Here is a 23,466-nt window from a genome sequence, read left to right as displayed (position 1 = left end):
ACTAGCACAAAATAGAACAACAAAGCCAAAGACACTAATTAAAATGACAAACCTCTGGAAAGATTGATCAAGGCAAAAAGGAACTGGACAGATAAAGTAGGAATGGAAAAGGTACAGACCTCAGATGAATGGGACACTGTGCAGTAATAAACAAGATTATTAGCACCCAGAGCCGCCACATCTGAAAACCTAGACAAGTGGATAGATTCCTAAAAACAGGTGACTTACCAGAACAGAATCTAGAATAAAAAAGAACCTGGGGCTTCCCTGGCGGCGCAGTGGTTGAGAGTCCGCCTGCCGATGCAGGGGACACGGGTTCGTGCCCCGGTCCGGGAAGATCCCACATGCCGCGGAGCAGCTGGGCCGGTGAGCCATGGCCGCTGAGCCTGCGCGTCCGGAGCCTGTGCTCCGCAACGGGAGAGGCCACAGCAGTGAGAGGCCCGCGTGCTGCATAAAAAAAAAAAAAAAAGGACCTGAATGATTTGTGTGTGCTATGAGAACTTGTAATATAGAACAGAGGATGTGAGAGAATACATCCCTAACTCATTCTATGAGGCTGATATAAACTTGTTATCGAAATCAGACAAGATCAGGAAAGTAAGGACATGTAGAGGCCAATAGAAGCAAAAATCCTAAATAAAATAGTACCTTCAGTGAAGGCTCTTCAAATTAGAGCCTTCAGTGAAAGTGAATCATCATCATTATTTACTATCACTATTTACTCTGGCACGAGTGTGAGGAAAGCTACACGTGCCATGCACCACATTAACAGATTAAAAGAAAAAAAACAAATAATCGTCTTAACAGATGTATATATATACAATGTAACTGAACACCTATCCAATACTTTTTTAAAAAAAAGTCTTATCAAGCTCCTAGCAAATTTCCTTCACCTGACAAAGAGTACAATAAATCTAAAATGAACATTCTTAACGGGGTAAGGTTGGAAGCATTTCTTTTAAAATTAGGAGCCAAACAAGGATGCCCACGGTCCCTCCTTCTAAGTCAGGACTCACCAGGGCTCCCTGCCCACACAGTGATCAGGAAAGCAAAATTACAGGCATAGGTATAGGGATAGAAGAAATAAAGCTGTTACGATCAGTAATAACAGGATTATCTTCAAAGGAAACCTAACAGAATTCTTAGGCAAAGTATGAGAAATAATGAGACCTTAACATCTGGCTGAATATAGACTCAGTTCACAGAAATCACACGTATTTCTATATACCGGCACCATGCTGGTACACGTACTGTTTATAGAAACAAATAAACAAATACATGTTTAGGACTACATCTTTAAAAATGTATGAGATATATATGGAGACAATCGTTTAAAATGTATTTTAAAACACTTTAAAAGACATAAATATAATAGAGAGATACATTGTGTTCACAGATAGGAAGTCCCAATATCACAAGGATATCAATTCTTACCCACTTGAGCCATAGATTCAATGCAATTCCAATAAACATGCTAACAGGGCTGTTTATGGAACCTGATGAGGTGATTCTAAAATACATACGGGAGAGCAAAGGGCCAAGGAGACCCCAGCTGCGGCTAGAAGTAATAAGGGTGGGTCCACCTGCCAGACAGCGTCATTTAGCACAAAGGCGGAGTGAGGAACACAGGGAAGAGATGTGTGGGGAGAGGGCTTGGCAGGAAGAGGAGGGACCATGCGTGGAAGCTGCCGTGGGACGGGGAGCAGGGCGGTGGACGAGGAGGGTCTACAGACACGGTGAGGGGGACTGAACACCCGAGCAGGAATGTAAGAGGCAAAGCCGGGAGAAAACAAATGAGAACATCTCCCGGACTTGGGATGGGGGCGCCTACAGTGTGCAGGGACCCCCGGCGCTGTCGGGAGACCCCACGTTGGGGGCGGGCAGTGACGCTGGCAGCAGGACCAGACGCCCAGAGCAGCGGCGTCCAGGCTAGAACACCCGCGCACGTGTGTGTACCTTCCACAAATCGCCAAGGAGGTAAAACAAACAATCCAAGTGTTTAAATGGGCAAAAGGCATGAAGACCTTTCACAGCAAAGGAAACATAAATGTAAACGTGTGAAAAATTCCAACCGCATTAGTGATCAGGGAAATGCAAATAAGGACCACAATTACATCCTTATTTTACTCCCAGCAGACCGGCCAAGAGCAGGGAATCTGACGATACCACATACCGGACGGGCAGAGCCCACAAATCACTGTGGGGAGTGTGACGATCGACACCCCCTTTGGAAGACAACTTAGTCTCATCAGGTCAGGTTGAACCGTCCATGTGCCCCACTCCTAGGTCTCAACCCAGAGAAACCCTTCCCTGCCAGGAGCGGACTCGGGGCACACGCTCTCCCTGCCCCCCCTCCCCCTCCCCAGCCGCGTCCCAAAGTCCCGGCTTCAGTCGAGGGAGGCAGCCTGACCAGACCCCCAACCTAGGGTCAGGCAGGCGGGGTTTCAGTCAAGCATAACTGGGAAGGCCCCGTAGCCATGCTGAGCCCTGGGCCTATCTTCCACATGGGGACAGGGCGACCCCGGCTCACCGGAGATCGCAAGTGAGCTGACACCTGCACACGACAAGGCTGGTGACCTTGAACCCAAAGCGCGTGGTTCACGCTCTTCTTGCCAGGCGTTTCTGCTGATGTGTGGCAGGTCCCACTGCATGCCAGCATGCCCTGGGTGCCTGGGCACAGAACGAGCCAGGAGGTCACAAAGGCTGCTGCCCAACGTGGCCGCAAAGCCCACGTGTGCCTGAGAGCACCCCACCCATGCAGCTCTCCTCCTTGACAAGCAGGGCGCTAGTCCTGGCCTAAGGCACCCACAAAGCCCGAGCCTGGGTGGCCAGGGGCAGAGGCGGGAGACGGGCAGCCCCAGAGGCCCGGGACCCCACCCAGACCAGAGGCGGAGGCTGAGACCTGACAGGGGTCAGGAGAGGGCTTCAGAGGGTGAGGATGCAGGGGTGCAAGAGGGACGGAAGCTCCCCAGGCACAGAAGTACGAGGACAGCCTGGAGGAAGCCCCCTGGATGAGCTCCAAACCCCATGGACCCGGGGCCTTAGGCCAGGCCACCTCCTCCCTCAGGGGTGGAGAGCAGGCCCAGGGGGTGAGAGGAGAGAAGGTCCAAACCCAGCAGGTCACTGAGGTCAGTGTGTGTGGTGGGGGGACTGGGGTCCCTCCCTGAGTCCAGGGAATGGAGGAGTGGGTGGCAATTCCCCAGACCCCCAAGGAGGGCAGGGCCTGGGCAGAGGCCACGAGAGGAGGGGACAAAGGCAGACGGGGTGGAGAGGGCTTGCTGGAGGTAGGGGTGTGATTCTGAGCAGGGGGCAGTCTCTACCCTCATTCCAAAGTGCACGGCCCGTCTCTCAGCACCTCTCCCCCCTCCCTCTTCCCCGCAGGACCGTGCACAGCAGTCCCATTGGCCCCGGGTCTGGCCTGTGAAGTGCCTGGTGAGTGCAGCAGGTCACTCGCTGCTCCCAAGCACACACCCAAAGCTACTGTGAGGTTTTTCCACTGCTCTGGCCTCTGCTGTGAGCCTGGCAATGTCTGAGGGGGGCTGTCCATCAGTCTGGGTCCCAGAGTCAAAGCACAGGGGCAAAGGCACCTCCAGCCCACTGTGGGCACGTAACACGAGCAAGAACCAAACCCAGCCTTGGGCTCATTTGTTACTGCAGCCAAACAGCCTGAGCTGACTGATACAAGGAGGAACAGGATGAGCTCCGTTTAACAGAGGGATGCGAAATCCTGCCGCTAACCTGCGTGTGATCCTCGGTGGCCCTTGAGGCCTCTCTGGCCTCTCGCTCCCTCCTCCAAAGCCAACGGCAAGGCTCTGGTGACCATTAACACAGGGGACCCAGTGCCAAGGCCGGCAGCTCGGTGGGATGTACGTGCTAGTACTTAACGCCGGCAGGCCCTGAGTTAACAAACACCACTTGGAACCCCTCACGCTCACAGCCACGTGCTACTCTCTTATTCTCACATCTATTCTCCTGCCAGTAGCAAGAGCATTTTGAGGGAAAGTGCAAATCTGGGGGACATGGAGAGCTCCTCACCAGGCTAAAAATGGTGCTGTAACGAGGCCTCCCTCCCCCAGAGCAGAGCAAGTTGAAACTCCTCAAGGTGCTAATGTTCCGAGTGTGGGGACACCAAGGTGTAGCCCCCGATCCCTTTCCCGGCAGACAGCAGTGGACGCTGGACCAGCGGAAAGGGACACAGAGCGTCCGCGTGGCAGAAGCCTTGCTTGCGGGGACAGCATCAGGGACAGCTTAACAATCCCCGGACCGAAGCTGTCCCCTTGCTTCTGTTTTCCCTTCTGAGCCTTTTCATCTGCCCTGTTGGCAACATCATTAATGAGGCATCAACAGATGTTCCTGAAGCAGCAGTGAGGTACCGGGGGGTGGGGGGGTGGGTAGTGGGGACCACGGAGTCACCGATGTGTGAGGGAGGCAAGGACATGGCTGGACGGGGCCACCGGTGCAGGGAGGTTAGCCTAACCCCCGCCCCGCTTCTGCGATGTGCACTCAACTCCTACCCTGGGGCTGCAGGGAGGCTCACCTGGGAAACAGGTAAAGCCTCGCAAAGGGGAGGGACGATGCTTAGTGATATCCTTCCCCTCCCGGGACCCCCGCAGAGTGACAAGGGTGAATCGCTGCCCCCCTAGGCCTGGGGTCTGAGCCAGGCGAAGGAGGGCACATCCTGAAAGATGACCCAGTGTCCAGCCGCCCCTGCCCCTGTCCGTGGTGCTGACGCTCCTTCCGTGGTCCATTTACAGGCTGGAAACACCAAGGCCCATGAACACACAGAAGGCAAGTGATGGGGTCAAGCCCACGTTGTTTGGAACCGGGTCCAGACTTCCCACGCCCACCTCGGTCGGACCCCTGTTCTCCAGACTGTGACCCGGTCACGGGGACGCATCCAATGGCGCCCGCTTGGGGCTGCTCAGAGCTTGCGGTTCCCACCAGTTGGGGCTGAAAAGGAGAAGCCAACCCCCAAAAAACCACAATAAAGAAGGAGAGCTGGGCCCCCCGTTTCTGAGGGACAAGGAGGCTGGGGCAGCAGAAAGTGGGGAGCACCGGTTCTGCCCTCCTCGCCACAGCCCATGCCTCCGGGACCGCGTTCCAGGCAGCTGCAGTCCTTGCAGTTAGGGTGTGGCACACACCTGCCCACCCCGGGCGGGCTGCCTCTCAGCCCTGCCTTCTGAAAGCATCAGTCGGCCCGGAGCGCTCCCGCCCTGGAGACAGGCCCGCGATTCGCTGGAGGGGTTGCATCCTTCAGTCTCCCAGCAGCCGCGTTCCGCCCCTCCACATTCTTCTATCTGCAGAGCACGCACTTTGAGGGAGAGCTTGTTTGGTGTCTGGGCGGTTTGTTTGGTTTACTTTTGTTGTTTCCGCCTCTCTGCTGTCAAGAGGTAAACACTCTACTTGTCCTCCGGGGGGGCCAGTTAATAATGCTTCGGCAGCAGGTGCAGGAGGACGGCCAGGACCCGGGCACCGGGGTTTTCTTCTGGGCTGTGCCCCCGACCAGCTGTGTGACCCAGGCTAAGTCTCTGAGCCTCTCTGGGCCTCTTCTCCTTGCATACAGATTGGGGCTGGAACTCTGCCCAACCCTGAACTTTGAGGTGGTGCTGGCGGTGACAGTGCTCAGTGCAAGAAGGGTCATCTGCATAGGCTGGGCTCCTAACAGACAGTTAGTTACCTGCACGGCTTCACTTAATCCCCCAACCCCGGGCAAAGGATATTTCCAGACACGAAAAGGATGGCTCAGAGATAACACGCAGTTTCGTCAAAGTCGCACAGCAAGTTAACTAATGCAGCCAGTACTCAGGCTGGGGCATTTCTAAGCTCTGCTCCTTCCCAGGCCGGGAGCTCATCAGAACCAGACAGCCCTGCAGGCACCCTTGTTAGTTACTGTGATCACTGCCACCATCACTCCCACATGCAGGCACCCCAGGGGCGGCCTCAGCACCAAGTCCCCATCCTGGCTCCTCCTTGAACTGGGGGCCCCCTAACCTCCCCACACCTCAGTTGTTTCATCTGTACGATGGGCATGCTGCCCCCTGCCCTGCCCCCTGCGTACCTCCTTGAACTGGGGGCCCCCTAACCTCCGCACACCTCAGTTGTCTCATCTGTACGATGGGCATGCTGCCCCCTGCCCTGCCCCCTAGTTGGACAGGTGTGCGGCTCGGCTGGGTGAGGTTGGACTCACAGAGGTGGGGCACGAGCCCCCTCCGTCCTGCCCTGCGCCTCCCGCCCCGGAGGACACATCTGATCCCTCACACAGACGAGGAGCCCAGGCCAGAGGCAGCCCCTCCCAGGGCAGGTGGCATTTTAGGGAGACTGGATGGGGCAGGCGGTGCTGACTCAGGGGGAATGGACTCAGTGGCAGGACAGGTTTGGAAGCCGGACAACCAGGGCGCCTGCCCAGCCACTGCTGGGTGTGACCTCGCTCATGCAACATTGCAGGAATGGCAGCAGTGACACGAACAACAAGGCTGGTGACAGGACAGTGGGTGGGGGACATGAGGGCCTCAGGCCACCCCACTGCAGCTGCCCACCCACCCCTCAGACCCGAGGCTGGACCAGGGTGGCGGGGCTGGGCTAAGAGCTGAGCCTCTTCCAGAAACAGAAATCGATCTCACGCAAACACTCCTGGCTCCTCATTGCAAAAGGCCTACACAGTTCTGTCTCCCTTTCCCCTTCTTTCTTGGCGGCAAGCGCATGAGAGCCGTGGGCCCGGGCCTGTGGGCCTGGCAGCGCTGAGGTTCTCAATAAAACCAAATCTATATCTGTTTGCAGAAGGCAGGGCCCAGCCAACTGGATTCCGCTGGGTTCCAAGCCTCAGGGCTGCAGCTGGCTTCCCCGGCGCCCCATGTATTCCGAGTCCTGGCACAGGGGCCACCCCCTCACCCCAGCCTCCCCCCCCCCACCAGCGCCCACACACCGCCCCTCTCCAGACCCCACCTCCACCAGCTCGAGGCGACAGACACAGCAAATACTCCCCGAGCTTGCAGAGAGCACAGCCCCGTCTGTGCACAGTGGTGGGGTGGGAGCTGTCCCGTGGACCGCTGCACCCTGTCTCCCTCTGGCCGTCCTCCCACTTCCAGTGCAACACCTGCCGCTCCCGACTTCCTGGCTCTGTCCAAAATCCCGAGGTGCGCGGGAAAGCCTGGGCATCAGAGACTGGATTTGAACGCTGGCTCCGCCCCTCACCAGCTGCATGATTTGGGGCAAGTGCTGGTCTTTCTTAAGTTTCAGTCCCACGTCCACAAAATGGGCAACAGTGGGCTGTTTGTCATGAGAGCAGGACAGGGACCGGACACGCTCTGGGGCCCCTCGGGTGCTGTAGCCCTGCCCCCCATGCCCCCCACCAACCGCACGCCTGGTGGGAAGCTCCCAGCAGGCACAGCAGGCCCTCTGGCAGGTCCTGGACACTCACCCTACGCTCGGCCCTGTGCCAACAGCCATAATGACGAGAGTGGCAGATGTGTCCACCTGGGGAGCTGGAGGCTGGAGGGGGGTCGGGGGAGGCTGGAGGGCCCCAAGGCATAATGAAGACAGTGGGCTGGGGGCTCTGCTGCACAGAGGAAGGTGTGGGGTCCTGCAGGGGTGCAGTCTGAATGGAGCACAGAGTGTGTGCTGCGGTGTGGGGGGGGTGAGAGGGTGCCGCGAGGTCACAGGAGAACAATGGTCCCCCAAGAGTGAGGACCACGTGTCGTCCTCCCTGTGCTCCCTGCCCCCACCTGCCTGCATCGCTCTCCTGACAGCAGGGGCTCTAAGGAAGGCCCATAGGTCAAGTCACAGCTGCCCTAAGGCAGGCACGCTGTCAGCACCGACAGGAGAGGTGACAGTGGAGGGAGTGTGGAGAGCGGAGCTCTTAGGTACAGAGGCCTCCGGGGACTGGAGGGCAAGGACACGAGTTAGAACATGAGCCCCACCTTGGGGAGGGCTCTGAAGAAGATATGAGCATCGCAAAGACAGAGATCACTTTTCTTCTCCATTCTCCCAGGGCCTCGTACCATGCCTACTGTGGAGGACGCTCTCTTATCACCATAATCACCACCACAGCAGGATTCACCACCACCACCACTGCCACCACCACCACCATCATCACCACAGCCACCACCACCATCACCACCACCACACCATCGTCAGAACAAGTCACTGTGCTAAGTGCTTCCCATGTACCCGCTGAGGCAGCCCTGTCTGCATGTTACAGAAAAGGGAAATGAGGAGCAGAGCGGTTCGGCAACACACTCAGAGTCACCCACAGGCAGTCACTGCAGAGCTGGGATTAGAACCCAGTCTGTGTGACTCCAGGGACCGTCCTCATCTGTTAAATAAACAGCAGTGGCTGCCCCTACTCAGCACAGCTTCTGAAGAAGGGAATTCTTGATGTGAATCGGACAAGATGCTGGGCTCACTCTGGTCCTCCAGATCACTGTTTCTCTGGGCCACTCACTGGTACTGGAAGGAAAAGAGGTTCATTTGCATGCAATTTGCATACAGCTGCTGAAAATGAGCCCAGATTCCTACCACTTCAAAACTGCATTGTTTCTGCCTTGAAAGGGACCTTCCCACGCACACAGCCATCCCCCAGTCACCCCGCGGTGGGGTGGTGTCCCCTCGTCACCTCTCTGGAGCGGTCAATTCCCCACTCCCAGTCCAGCCCCCACTCAGGGGTGACCTGAGCCTGAGAACCTCCGTCCTCTGGAGTAGCCAGGAGCTCCCACGGCCCTCGCAGCTAAAGCCTGCGGAGCAGGGCGGGGGTGGGGGCAGGCGGGGGCATAGGTCCTGCAAGGGAGATTCTGAAGTGGGCCACCCGGCATGCGCAGCAGTTCCCTGTGAAAATTGGACCCGGTACCCTGGACAGCCGGCCCGGTCAGTCTTACCACCAGGACTGGGCCGGATGCCAGGCGCTGCCTCAGGAGGCTCTCCCCTCCTCCAGACCACCATCTTCCCACGGGACCCCCGGCCCGCCCCCCAATCTGCCTGCCCTGTGTCCAGGTTCGGGAAGGCCAGGCAGCTCCTCTGCTGCCTCGGTGCTCCGAAGCTCAGTCTGGGACTAGCAGACCAGGAGGAAGCCGTGCTAGGAGGGCCGCTCGGAAGCTCGCCCCCCAGGTGGGTGTTCAGGGGTACTGTGGACAAGGCCTGGGCTCTCTGCGGACCCGCCCAGGAGAGGGGCCCATCTGATCAGTGGCCAGGTGACGTGAGGTGCGGCCAGACGCCCCTCCCGCCGCGGGGTGAGCAGCTCAGGGCCTGACGGCCTGGCCTGGGGCGTGCAGCTCTTCCTCTGCCCCGTGCCCGGCTCCCTCACGGGCCCCCCACAGGCCAGCGGCCTCCCGGAGAAGCCCTTCTGCCCACCTGATGCCCCATCTTGGAAGCGGACCACTCCCACCTTCATGCTCCAGACGCTGCCTGGATGGCGAGCAAGGAGAACACATGCCTGCACACAGGCACATATGACACGTGTGCACATACATAAACTTCGTGCACAGCACCGCAACACACCTGAGCACGTGCACGCGCACACACATCATGTACACACATGTGCAGACGCACACATGCATGCACACGCGCACACACGTGCACTTCCCGCCACCAGGCCTGCCCATGCCTGTGTCCCCGCATGCTGTGAGCGGGGGTGGCCGCGTGTCCCTGAGTCTAGGGCAAGTCTTCACCATCCAGCCTCACAGGTCTCATCTGTGCAGGGGGTGAGACTCTTCTCACCTCAGGGGCTCAGAGGCACCCCTCGGGGGGCAGGGACTTCCAGCTTTAAGACTGCCCCTCAGAGCCAGTCCCCCCTCCTTTGGAGGCCTTTCCACATTCACCTGGGCCGTGTTGATTTATCCTCTGTCCTCCTCTGGCCCACGGGCCTGGTATTTCATTAGCCATCTCTCTGGCAGTTCCTCCTGGGCCTCAGGACACCCCTGACCCTTGTCTCCAGAACAGGAATGTGTGTCAGGCTGGACCCCCGCACCCACAGGGAGTGCCACTCGTGTGATCAGCGTAGCAGGAAGAACACAGGGCGACCCTGCACTCACTCCCAAGGGCAGGCCCATCTCCCCTGAGCAGAGACTTCTTTACGGATCAAGAAAGGGTGAGAGGGCCTCTGCTGGGAGGGGCTTTCCTGCCCAGCCTTGCTGCGAGTGGTCCGCAGGCTGTAGTCGCTCACCCTGGGCCCAGGGCAGCCGGAGCACGGCCCCAGGACCCGCACCACCTCCCTGCTGCCTGCAGGCTCTGCAGGCCCCACCAGGTCCAGTCCCCAGGCCAGCCAGAGAGCAGGCAGGTCGGCCCACGTCCGCCGCTTAGAGGAGTGGGGACACCCGCAGAGGCACACTGAAACTGGGCCAAGGCAGCGCCCACCTGACCTGAAGCTGCTGCGAGTCGCCAAGGACACTGGGGCAGGTGGAGCACACAGCGGGGTGCAGGGCCCCCCCCAGTCCCTCTGTCCTATGCCCGTGACCTCTGCCCGTCTACCCAGGTATGGTGAGCCCAGTCACCAGCAGATTGACTTAAATCTTCGCCTGGGGTTACTTTTCTGCAGGCGATCACTCAGAGCAGGGCTGCGGAGCGCACAGAGCCACGGGGTACGGGAAGGGGCACGGCTTGGGGCCCAGCCCGAGGCCCGGGTGCACACGGGGTCCCCCTCCCCGCCCCCCGCGGCCCCACCAGCTGTCCCTCCCGGCGCCTGGAACCCAATTCACATTTACATTTCCCAGCAGATGGTGGGGAGAATTTATAACAATCTTATCATGAAAATAAGATTCTCCGGTGTTCTCTGCACCCAGGGACTCAGGCCTTGGCAAATCCAATTGCTGCTTATCTACCCTGCTCGGCTCCAAATTAAAAGGCACCTCCCCTCCCCCACAAGCTGCCCAGCGTGGCCCTCAGCCTGGCCAGGGCAGCAGGTCCCAGGCCCAAAACAGCCTGGACGAGGCCTCCCAGGCTCTCAGATGACAACATCCTGTCACTGGGAACAGGATGAAGGGCTCTGGCCAGAGAATCCCTCCTCGCCCTCCCTGGAGGCTCGGGGCCTGGGCCAGGCCACCAGCTGGGCTCTTCGCGAGTCCTGCCCTTGACTGGACTTGGATTAGCTCAGAAGCCCAAGCTCCCCAAGACAGCATCTGACCCCGGCCTGGCCCACTGGAGACCTTGCCTCCTCCTGCACCTCCTAATCTCCCCGGCCCTGCCTTCCGGGTGCCTCTGCACAGGTGCGGGCGGTACACAGACCGTGCAGTGCGTTGACAGAGCACAGGCTGCACGCTGAGCACCGCCCCGGGGGCCGGGGGCAGCCAGAGCCCTGCCTTGTGGAGGTTCCCTGCCCAGGAAGACAAGGACTTACAGGGGGCGTTGGCACGTGTGGGGATGGGAGGGCGAGAGGCAGCAGGGGAAGCCTCTCTGTTAAGCACAAGTGTGAGTAAAGACCTACACTGGGGAGCAGTTAGGATGTGGAAAGGATGCCAGAGAGTGGGAAGAAAGGAGGCCGACCTTGTCCCTGGCACCTGCGGGCATTCACTGCTTTCTTCTTCCGCCGCGGCCTGAGGACAGTTGCACAGCTCCCCACGCAGGGCCTCAGGGTGGGCGTTCAAAGTTCAGCCTCATCCCTCATCCTCGTCCTCGAGGCAGCTCCAATGGAGGGTGGGGGGGCATTACTTCCCCCAAAGCCGGTGGTTTGTCCGGGCTTCCTGCTAAACTACCAGCTCCAAAAGGTAGGCCACGGGACGCAGCGCGGTCCACTTGTGTCGTGATAGGATGACCAGGTCTGTGTCCATGAGACAGACAGGACCACGATGATCCTTTCCCGTACGTATGTCACCTTTGATTTGACCTCGAGTTATGTATTTAGGAATTTCCCCTTTTCCCGTTCTCCGGGGAGGTTTGTGTAAGACTGGATCTCTGCCCTGACAGTTGGGTAGAACGCACATAAAAGACCAATCGGGCTTAGTGTTTCCATGGGGAGAAAGTCTTTCCGACCCATTCTATTTCTTTAATGGCTACAGAACCATTGATCTATTTATTCTTGAGTCAATGTTGGCAAACCGTACTTTTCTAGGAATCTGTCCATTTTTTCCAAACAACAAGTTACCAAACTTGTCGGCATAAGACCGTTCATAGAATTCTCTTATTACTTTGGAATTTCTGCTCTTTCAACGCTGGATCAATCTTACTAGTGGTTTGTCTATTTTCACCATCTTTCCAAAGAACCATCTCTTGGCTTCCTGCAGACGCTGTTATAACTTAATAAATTCTGCTTAGTCTCTATAATCTTCTTCCTTCTAATTTCTCAGGGTTCATTCTGTAGTCCTTTTACCCTTATTTATTGTCTTTTTAATATCTTAATTCATTAATTTTCAGCCTTTCTTCTTCTGTTGTATAAGTATTTAAGGCTGTTCATTTCCTTTGAAGTACCTCACAGATTTTGATATGTAGTATTTTCATCATTATTCAATTATGTCTGTTTTACATACCTATTAATGATCTCTTCATCGACCTCCCAGTCAGTTAGGACTGTTTTAAATATTTCCCAACATACAAGGAATTTCTCTTTATTTTTGTGCATTTTCTAATAATTGTAGTGTCTTACCCACTACTGATTCTCTGAAGTTTGGTGACACTTGCTCTATGACCTAAGTCATGGTCAAAATCTGCAGCCGTCCCAGGCACCCTGGAGAGGACCGTTATCTGCTGTTTGAGGGTCCAGTAAGTCAAGTGCTGATTATTACTGAAACCTGCTCTATATTCACTAATTCCTAGTCTCTGTGCCCATGTTGACACCTTCTTCTCTCGTGACGGAGTCCCTTTGCAGGTGGGAAGTTCTGGCTTTGTTTATCTATTTAGAGCTCTTTTATTAGGTATATAGAAATGTAAGATGTTTCATCTTCCTGAGGAGCTGAGCCGATCATGCAGTGGTCTGTGCCGTCCTGTTTAATATATTTACTTATATGATTAATCCTGGTGGTATTCATGTACATATTTGTCTTCGCGTCCATTTTGTCCAAAGCTGACCTTACCACTCACACCCTCCCTGACTCTCTGACCGATGTGTCTTTCTTTACAGCTTCATTCTCACCTTCTGGTCCTTATGTGTTACTGGATCACTTGTATTTTTTTCCCTACAATCTGATGATCCTTGACATTTAATAAGCTCTTCTAATCCGTCCACATTAATTTGTTTACTGGACACGATTTCAAAAGCTTGCCTCAGGTTTTCTATTTGTCCAAGTTTTTTCTTCTGTATTATTTTAGTTTCTCTCTTTTTTTTCCTATTTTATTCAGTAAAGACTTTTTGTCCGCTTACTTGCATTCTTACTCCTTTCTTCCTGGTGTGGAAGTTATAGACTCCTACAATACTCTTCCAGAGGTTACGACTGCCTTCAATTTTATTGTATTTTCCACTGGTGTCTTGTGCGTGTAGGTCTGTGAGACGCTATCACACATGCAGAGCCCTGTACCGCTGTGGTGACCAGATACAGAGCTGCTCAGAGCTGCTCCAATACCTCGGGGGGCCCTCGTGCTGTCCTAGAGTTGCACCCACCCAGCCCACCTCCCGGTCCCGTTTCTAGCTCCACAATCTCGTCCCTTAGAGGATGTCAGACCCACGGAATCACCCAGCATGGGCTCTACAAGACAGGCTCCTCCACTCAGCAAAATGCCCTCGGAACCCCCCCCTTGTTCACCCTCTTTATTGATGAGGAGTATTTCTTGGCGTGGACGCACCACAGTTTAACCATTTACCCACAGAAGGCATCTGGGTTATTTCCAACTTGGGGCTGTTACAGATAAAGATGCTGTGAATACCTGTGTACAGGTTTTTGTGTAAACATGACTTTTTATTTCTCTAGGATAAATGTGCAGGAGTGCAATTGTTGGGAAGTATCGTAAGTGAATGTTTAACTTTTTAAGAAACTACCACAGTGTTTTCCAGAGCAGCTGTATCATTTTGCATTCCCGCCAGCAGTGTATGAATGGTCCACTTTCTCTGTATCTCTTATTTTAGCCATTCTAGCAGGCGTGCGGTGGTTTCTCATTATGGTTTTAATTTGCATTTCTCTAATGGTTAGTGATGTTGAACATCTTTTCAGATGCTTATTTTCTATCCATACATCTTCTTTGGTGAAGGGCCTGCTCAAATCTTTTGCCCATTTTCTAATTCAAGTATATTTTTTCTTATTGTTGGAATTAGAGATCTCTTTATATATTCAGGATACAAGTCCTCTGCCAGATATGTGATCTACAAACATTATCTCCCAGTAAGTAGTTTGTCTTTTTATCCTCTTAACAGGGTCGTTTGAAGAGCGTAAGTCTTTAATTTCAATGAAGGAATCCTTGAGTTTTTACCATGTATTGTTATTAACAGACACCAAAATTAATGAATATTTAATTTCTCTGAAAATGGGCTCAGACTAATTTAATCACTATCATTGTCCCATTGTTGTTCTGCCCTTTCTCAAAACTTAACTGCACAAATAAGACATTACAGTCAGAAAACACTGCTTAATATGAAATGATGTCATTATCTCACACAGTCCTTTGTTGGATCTGCCCCACATTTACCAGCTCCTTGGTTCACTTTCCTTGTCACAGACCTTCCTTTGAAGATTACTCTCCATCCTCGAGTCCATCCTTCAGAAGCTCCTTTAGTGAAAGTCTGTTGGCGGTAAACTCTCAAGTTTTCACTCGTCTTTGCTCTCCAGAGATGGTTTTGCGGGCGGCGTGATTCCAGGCTGACAGTCCCTTCTCTCGGCCTTGCTGGGTATCACTCCACCGTCCCCAGCCTCCACGGTTGCTGCTGTGACTGAGCTGGGAGAGGAGCCGTCACTCTGCCCCTCCTCGCGAGCCTCCTTCCCGCTCTGGGGCCGCGGTTTCCAGGAGGCATGGAGCTGCCAGGTGTCAGGTGCCTCCTGTGTCTGCGGGATGGTGGGTGGTCGGGGTGGGGCCTCCTCACGCACTGCCTTTCCTCATTCAATTCTCTTCTCCTGGGACCCCGCCTCGACCTGTGCTGAATTGCTGGTATACCCTCCGCACCCCTTCACCCGTCGCCCTTTCCGTTTCCTTAGCTCTCCCTGGCACACGGTCGCTTCCCCAGCTAAACCTCCCAGGTTGCTCCTCTCACATCCGGGCCAAACGTGTTGCCCGGTCCCCCGCCAAGTCCTTTGCTCTGAAAGTTATCACTGATCTTTCCAGACTCATTGGGTCCCTTTTGATCATCTCTTATTATTACTCATCTCTGTGCTTTCATCTTATTTTTAAAATATTTCTTAGAAACTATCTTATGTCAGGTATCTGATTAATTCCTTGGGGGTCTGCAGGAGTCAGCAGCGGCTGCCCTGACGAGTAACACAGACTCGGTGGTTCAAACAACAGAAACTCACCCCGACCCCGTCCTGGAGGCCAGAAGTCAGATACCCCGGGGCCTGCAGGTCTCCTCCTCCTGCTGAGGCCGGCCTCCCTGGCGTGTGGACAGCCCTCCCCTCCCGTGTCCTCACGCGGCCGTCCCTCTGTGCCCATGCGTCCTGATCTCCTCTTCTTATAAGGACACGAGTCACGTTGAATCCGAGGTCACCCCAGAGACCTCGCCTTACCTCAATCACCTCTGAAGGCCCCGACTCCAAACACAGTCACCCGCTCAGGTCCTGGGGTGAGGACTTCAACATCTGAACTTTAGGGGGACAGAATTTAGCCTGCATCGGGCCCAAAGCTGTGGTCTTGTTATTCCTGCAACTGCCGGCCCTCCCTCCTCCTCTGCCCACCGAGGCTGCCCACTGCACACTAAGTGACCTCTGCCTGTGGGTTCACGTGGCTCTTCTTCTGAGGGTCCCCCAAAGGCCTACGGGACTCTCCCCGAAAGGACCGTCTGCCAGGATCTCGGCTGCCTCCCGTCCAGCGCTTCTGCCTGGGGTGGCGAGGGGCTGGCGGTGCGGGGACAAGTTGGGTTATTTTGCTTCCCCCTGCAAGCCCTCAAAGCATTTACAGTCCTGGTTTTTTCCACGTGAAGCTGTCTCCTAGCAGGGGAGCTGCATGGGCTGCTGAACCCGCAGTGTACCACGAGGGATCTGCCCAACTCCTTGCCTGCGGCTCCCCCAAGCCGGGGACCTGGCCTTACTCACTTGGGGTCACATGGACGGGCTCACGCACTTGGTAAAGCAGCACGCCGAAGGGACCGGGCATGAACTGGAAATCCTGAAACCGGGCTCCAAGAGGCCCCCAGCTCTCTCCATGACTCCGGCCATCACCCCTGTGCCCCCAAGGCCACCTGGCCTCAGATTTGCCATGGTGACCTGGGGTCTCTTCAGGATCTGAGGAAAGCTGTCCTGGCCGCCCTCCAGCCTGTCTCACTGGAACACAGAGGTCTTGCAGTCAAGCAGAGCAAGACACAGAAACATGGCCTGCCATGGTGGCTGACGCCTTCTAGACGCCCCGCGTCAGAACCCTTCGGTCTTCACACCTATGGGCTGCTCTGTGCACAGGACGCTGCTGCCCTTCCCCCTCTCCTTAAAACCCCCGGGCACCTGTCACCCAGCCTCCACGGGGTCTCCTCCTCTCCCTGCTGCCCTGTCCCCGGGCTCCCACACGGGGTCCTCAGAGTCCCCCTGGCCCCCGGGCCCCGCACAGGACAGCAATGCTGCCCGCCCTCACCACCCTCCCGGTGGCCCTCCTCTCCCCCATCTCCCTGTCCAGGCCCACCATCTGCCTGGTCACCCGGCCCAGAGTCTGGGCAGAAGGCACAGAAGGTGCTGGAACCCCCCCGGGAGGGTCAGATGTCTCCCCGCTGCCTCACCTCACATGCTCCTCCCTCAAAGCTCGGCTTCTGACCAGCTCCTGTCTAAGCCAAGACCCAGCCTCCTCCTTAACGGATCTTCAGGCCACCCCGACCCCAGACCCTTGGTTCCCCTTCCCGCAGGAACACCCCTGCACTCGAGGCCAGGCAGGGCCCCCGTCCCCCTGCCTGCCACCCAGGCTCCCTCGTGCACCTGCAGACCGATGGCCCAACAGGCAGGCACCCCATCCCAGTCGTGCCCTGCCTGGCCCTCAGCGGGCAGAGAGCACACTGGCCCTTGGACGCAGTCAGACCTCTACTCAGCCTGGGCTGCTGTGTCCTCAGCACTCAGTGCAGGGCCCAGAGCAGGTGTCTAATAGGGATTATGGGACTGGCCAGGGTCAGAGTTCAGCACAGGACCAGGGTCAGAGTCCAGCACGGGACCAGGGTCAGGGCTCAGCATGTGACCAGGATCAGGGCTCCGAGTGTGACCAGGGTCAGGGCTAGGTTGGGATCCGAGTAGGTGTTGACCAGGGTTAGTGGGTAACCTTGGAGAGCAGTGTTCATTGCCTATAGAGAGGTATGTGTCCACCGCAGTGGGCCTCTTAGTGGACAAGCAGGGTCCGTGCCTTTCACCTGGAATGAAGCCCTAGGAAGACGCCAGACATGGCACTGAAATGCACTCTGGCTTTGTAGGGCTGAAGGAAAGGCCGCCGTGGAGAACACAGGTGTCCTCCAGACCGCGGGGGAAGAGGAGGCTGGAAGGGCGCCGGCCACGCTGCAGAGGGCTGGGTGGGCAGCTAAGGAGTTTGCGCTCCCTTTTGTGGACAAGAGTTGCTGACATGCTGCTGGCCCCACGGTAAACAGAGAAACCAGGAAAAGTCCCTCCCACTGTGTGTGTTCCACCCTGGTCTCTGCTCCCCTCAGTGCCAGGCTGCCTGGGAGCCCTGGGACCAGCACGCTGTCCAGTTCACGCCAGGACCTCAGCCTCTTGCTTCCGGAAGAGGCTTTCATCACGAGTCTGGAGAAGGAGGCCAAGGGGAAGCTGGAGGTGGCACAGCCCCAGGGCCACGAGGACCCCAACAGCCACCCGAACTGTGCGCTGAGCCCCTGTGCCCTGCCTGGCGGGGCCAGGAGCTGGGGCCAGCCCCGAGGGACCCCACAGGGCTAGGAGTCACAGGTGAGGCGGATCTGACACCGGCGGGGGGCATCAGGGCTGCCTGCCGGCCAAGGGCAGAGGCAGAGCCCAGGCGCAGACAGACGGGCTCCATCTCACTTCCTGTCAGCATCACCCTCCTTATCATCACTGCCTTTTTTTGTTGTTATTTTATGCTTATATGAGAAAAATATCTTTTTCCAAGAAAAGTCGACAGGTATAAAATGGCATCCCACCCCATCCAGTACCAACGAACATATGTTCACATACATATATACACCCCACACCGCAGGCATAAAATTGAGAGAAATAACCGCAGGCCCACAGGGCGTGGTTCCCTCCGGGCGGAATCAAGAGGATGCAGGGGTCCAGCCCCCTCAGTCCGTACGCCCACGCAGCAGGCGGGCTTCCAGGAGTCACTCCAGGGCACACGCCGGGGGCTTTCTGGGTGCCCAGCAGAGCCACACTCCAGGGCCCACACCCGAGGCAGTGGTTTGGGGGAGCTGTGCTCTGCGTGCTTCTTCCCGCAGCTCCGCTCACCCACTGCCCGCCGAGAGGCGCCCCGTTCTGCACTCCACAGCACTCGCCCCGACGGTCGGTCGGAGCACAGGATGGGAGCGGAGGGAGCTCGGTCCGCCCACCGGCGTCACCCCTGAGTAGACCTCAGCCCAGCCCTCCGTTCGCGTCACAGGCCCACGGACAATGGCAGGACGGAAGGGGCAACCACAGGCTAAGTCCCGCATCCTCTCGGGCTCCATCGAGGCCCCATCTCTGCCCCTCAGAGGGGCAGGACTGGAGTCCCTGCTCTGCGCGCGGCCCACGGGGTCTGGACCCTAGATCTCCTCCTCCACCTTCAGGATCATCCCCGAGAAGACCTCCTGGCCTGTGTGGCTGCCTTGGGGGCTGCCCTGGGAGCCTCCAGCTGGCCTGCAGGCTGCTCCGCCCCCAGGGCAGCCATCTGGGACTGCGGGCGAGGCGCCCCGGGGCGGGAGGGCCTGCACCAGCCTCTCCAGGGTCCGGTTGAGGGCCTCGACGCCGTCGGCCAGCCGCTGGCTCTGCTCGGCCAGCCGCTGCAGCAGCAGGTTCTGCTGGGCCATCAGCGCACTCTGCTGCTGGGACCAGGAGCTGAGCAGGGCGCCCTGCTGCCGCTGCGAGTCCAGCAGCCGCCGTTCCACGTCCGAGGCCTCAGGCCCTGTGGGCTTCCCGGGGGGCTGGGGTGCTGCCGAGGAGGGCGGCGAGGGCCGGGAGGCCCCGGGGAATGTGGCCGCGGGGGGTGCCGAGGCCGGGGAGGCGGGCGGGGAGGGTGAGGAGGGGGACGCAGGGAGGGCTCCTCGGGGGTCCAGGGGATCGGCTTCAGGCAGGCTCGGCCCATCCAGCGTCCGCAGGGGTAGCCATAGGCAGCCGGGGGCCTCGTCCTCGTCGGCTGGCAGAGGGAGACAGGAAACGTGAGCCTTCGCCAGCCAGGACCGGGGCAATGCCAGGGAGCTCCACCTGCACGAGGCCCTCTGCCCACGCAGCTATTTAGGTCTCGCGGGGCCCCTCTGCAGTGGGCAGCAGCGCCCTCGCTAGGACACCAAGACTCAGAGGGTGAAAGACGTCCTCCAGTAACGTCAAGGTAAAACTTCAACCTGGCAGCTCCAAAGCCAAGGTGCCACCACCATGCTGCCATCTGTCTGTCCATCCACCCACCCACCCAAGCTGGCCATTATCTACCGCCCCTCCTGTCTGCCCATCTGTCTACCTACACATATGCACCCACTCATCCATCCCCTCATCTATCCGCCCATCTGTCTGCTCATCAAGCACCCATCCGTCCCTCCATCTGTCCACCTCCTTCCTTCCTTTCATCCTTCTTCCTTACAGCCATCCATCCATCCATCCACGTGTTCATCTCTCAGCCATCCATCCTCAAAGCACCCGTCCATCATCCACCCTTCCATCCATCCATCCTTCCATCATCCGTCCATCAACCACCCATCCTCGATCCGTCCATCCATCCACCCACTTGTGTATATACCCTTCCAATCCTTCAGTCCCTCCATCCCTCCATCCATCTACCCATCCATCCGTCCACCAAGCGGACATCCCATAAACATGAGCAGCTGTATATAAAGGCAGAGCTACCCCAGGGTCGCAGGAAAAGCCAAGACCTGGACTCCTACATACTGGGCTCCAGAATCAGCTCTTCCTCTTGACAGCCATGTGACCTTGGGAAAACCCTTCTGTCCTCTGGGTCTCAAATCCCTAGTCTGCAAATGAGAGGCCCAGCTGAAGGCTAACCTTCCAGGTGGCTGGGTGTGGAGGGTGAGTCAACCGCGGTCCCAGGGAAAAGCCCTGGGCCTGAGCCCCAGGTTGTGGTGTCCTGCCTTGCTGACACCTGCCGACACGCTGCGTGGCAGTGGGCAAGAGCATGAGGAATTACTGCGGGGGGGCGACTCCGGGCTGTCCCTCCTGGATCTGAGCCCCTCTCACCTCACCTATGGCACAGGGGGTCCTGCTTTGCGATGGAAAAGGGGCGACGACAGCACCACCGCAGAGGCCTGGGCGCACACGCTCCCTGGCGCCAGGGGGATTCTGAGCCTGGTGTGTCCGCGGGCACAGTGACCGCCCGTCCGCCTCCTGCTCTTCCTTTTCCTCCTCCTCCTCACTGTCACGTCCTCCTTCTGGGCTCCAGGCATCTGCGGTCCGGGCACTTGCTGACCCTTCTGAGCCCAGAGGCTCACGGGCGGAGCCACCCTGCCGGCGTGCTGTTTCCCTCCCGCGAGGAGGCTTCCTGGGGCTGAGGGCCCGCAGCAGGCACTGGCCCGCTCGGAGAGTTCCCGTTGGAGAGGCCGGGCCCTGGGCTTCCGACAAGTCCGCCTTGCTTGTCAATTGCAGTCTGCACCTTCTATTCTGGGAGGCCCTGGAAGGACCCAGCCAGGTGGAGAGGTCCGGGTGCAGGTCTGGCTGCCCTCGGCATGCTGAAAGGTTGGGGCCCGTGGCTGGGGCAGAGAGCCCCGAGTTGGCACCGGCAGACACGACCTCCAGCCCTGCCTCCGCCCCGTCCTGCAGATACATGCCGTCGCCCCCCCTTGGCGTGGTGTTCTCCAGCTGTCACGTGTGGCCTGCGCGTGTCGCCCTGACTTAGGCGTCTAGTGGCCACTGACAGAGAAAAGGGGAGGCCAGCAGTGGGGCCAGCCTCCACCCCACGACGCACTCTCGTGGAGTCCAGCAGCCTCCCGTCCCGCGTGCGCTCTGCCCACTGGGCTCCCTGAGGGACGGGAAGCCTGGGAAGGGAGCGCAGCTGCTAGGAGGGGCCGCTCTTTCCCACGCTTCGCCCCACCCACAGCCCTGCCTGGTCCAGACCGTCACCCTGTGCCCTCTCCTCCCCGCTAAGGCAACTGGAGTCCCTTGCCCAGCACAGCCCTGACTTCCCAAAGCCCCCAGGGAACAGGACGTCATCCATCATCTCTCCCCGGCCCCCTCCCTGCTCCCGCCGGCACGGCCCCCACGCAGCTGTCCGCACCCCGGCCTGGGGCGTCGCGAGCTCGCCCGGGCAGCCCCTTCCTTGGCCTCTGTCCCCTCTGCCAGGACAACTCCTGCTCAGCGCTACCCCAGGAAGCCCTCCCTGCCTCGGCTGGCCCAGGGCCCTCGCGTCACTGGACTGGACTGTCCACCCCGACCTCCCCTAGGACGCACGCTCCAGGAGAGATGCGCTCTGTGGGCTCCACCCCTGCGAGTCGGGGCGCAGCACGGAGCGGAGGGCCAGTGAGTGACAGCGAGCAAGCGGAGGGCGGCTGCGGGCCCCCCCTCCCTGCTGGACCCAGGTCCAAGCCTGCCTGGCCCAGTCAGGGGCTCACGCGGTGGCTGCAGGTCAGCACGGCAGCCCGGCATTGGTCCCCAAGGCTACCCTAAGCCCATCTCAAGCAAATCAGGGTCAGATATTTGTCCTCACTCCCTCTGAGCCGGCCAACTCGTCCCAAGCAGAGAGGGCCCCACCAGCTCCAGCCGGGGGCCAGGCCAGGGGCAGACACGGCCACACCCGGCCCAGCGGCCGGAAGGCCAGGCGGCCCTCTCCGTGGTCCGCGCCCTCCAGGAAGGCAGCAGACACCGACAGACCCATCCTGCCCTTCTGAGAATAAGGGAGAAGCCGCAGAGCTTCCTGCAGGGGCAGCTGGGGTGCCGCACACCCTGGGAACAGGGAGACACAGCAACGTCGGCACCCACTGCAGCGAGACCCAGCTGGTGGGCACTGCTCCTGGCCGCCCCTCACCCCTGCCCTCTCACTTCACTGCTGAGCGGTGGGCAGAAGCCCCGGCCGCGCTCTCGGCGGCGCGGTTGGGGGAGGGGGTGGTGCAGACTAGGGGGAGGCGGGACCTCCCACCCTGGGCATGCGGCCCGCAACCCCTTCCTCTCCCCTCCCCCATAGCAGCCCGCCTGGGCGCAGAGAAGACCCTGCGGGCCTGCCCCTCCCGGGCGCGGGCAGGGGCCGGAGGGGCGGCGGGCTGTCCCCTCACACTGACTTACTTGGTGCCGGCTGGCTCCGGCCAGGAGCTCGCTGGCCGCCTCTGCGTGCGAGGACGCAGCCTCAAGGCCGGCTTCAATACTATCTGCAAATCAAGACAACAGAAGCAATTATAGAGTGGAGAACCTGAGGTCGCCCAGGGCCGTGCGGACGGGGCGTGGACGGCATCTGCCCCCCCCGGTGATCACTCCAGGCACAAGCGGGGAGTCCAGCCTCCAGAGAACAGAGGCTGCAGCGAGGGGGCACCGGTCGGCCCCCTGGCGTGGGCGCTGGCCGGCCTGAGCTGTCCGGACAGAGAGCCCAGGAGTGCCTGTCCCCTGGAGCCACGGCAGCCCACTCGGGAAAGAGTGAGGCCCGGCTCTGCAATGACTGCACGCTCACAGTCACCGTGAAGACGGCGAGACGGCCTGGGAACACCCTCCTCCGCACTCGGCCCTGGACGTCAGCAAGTGCACTAAGCGGCCGGTCCTGACAACACTGAGGGGCTGAGTGCGGACCAGGACTTCAGGCAGGGGCCGGCTGGGCGCGTCCACGCAGCCCCCCAGAGGTGCCAGCCCCACAGCACACCTGAGCCGCCCTGACGAGGCCCGGGGCCGCCCTTGCACACCAGGAGACTCCCCTCCGCGATGCCCTTGGTAAAAAGGCAGCATCACAGAAAACAGGGGCCAGATCCATCCTTGCCCCGCTGTGGCTGCACAGCCCAGCTGGAGGGCACGCAGGGCAGGGGTGAGTCAGGACCGCGGTGCTTGACCCCAGCAGGAACCGGGTTTGCACCCAGCTGAGAACCAGGGCGATTCTCTATGCTGTTTTCTCTCCTCCCAAAGGGAAGGACCGCCCAGACGATCAGGGAGTGGGCACGGCCCTCAGCAGGGACCAGGCGCAGAGGTGCATCAAGTACATTCTTGTAGGAAAACAGGACAAGCCTCCAAATTCATGCATTTTGGTGAGTACTCCAGAGGCGGAAACGGCTAAACGCCCACGTCTCCCTGGAGAGCTGCGCTCCCGGGCGCCACCCAGGCCCAGGCAGGGACCGTTCCCATAAACGCAGGTGCCGCCCAGGCACCAAGT

The 23,466-nt window shown here is 58.5% G+C and overlaps 1 protein-coding gene across 9 annotated transcripts in view; it reads right to left on the bottom strand.

The window, feature by feature from the left end:
- The window catches only part of TSNARE1 (t-SNARE domain containing 1), a 117,139-nt gene that overhangs the window by 17,441 nt on the left and 76,232 nt on the right, over window positions 1-23,466 (bottom strand). For 4 of the 9 annotated variants that reach the window (XM_067712744.1, XM_067712745.1, XM_067712750.1 and 1 more), the window contains one exon: window positions 16,620-19,317. In XM_067712744.1, coding sequence (XP_067568845.1) covers window positions 18,728-19,317 — 590 coding nt within the window. In that variant the 3' untranslated portion in view covers window positions 16,620-18,727. Of the gene's footprint in view, window positions 1-16,619; window positions 19,318-22,400; window positions 22,484-23,466 lie in introns of those variants that run through there. The other 5 variants (XM_067712747.1, XM_067712754.1, XM_067712751.1 and 2 more) reach the window with 2 other exon arrangements.

Source organism: Pseudorca crassidens, chromosome 17, assembly GCF_039906515.1.
Source record: "Pseudorca crassidens isolate mPseCra1 chromosome 17, mPseCra1.hap1, whole genome shotgun sequence".
In the NCBI taxonomy this organism is placed as follows: domain Eukaryota; kingdom Metazoa; phylum Chordata; class Mammalia; order Artiodactyla; family Delphinidae; genus Pseudorca; species Pseudorca crassidens.
The sequence above is the reverse complement of the archived record's forward strand: the minus strand, read 5'-3'. Positions and strand labels throughout refer to the sequence as shown.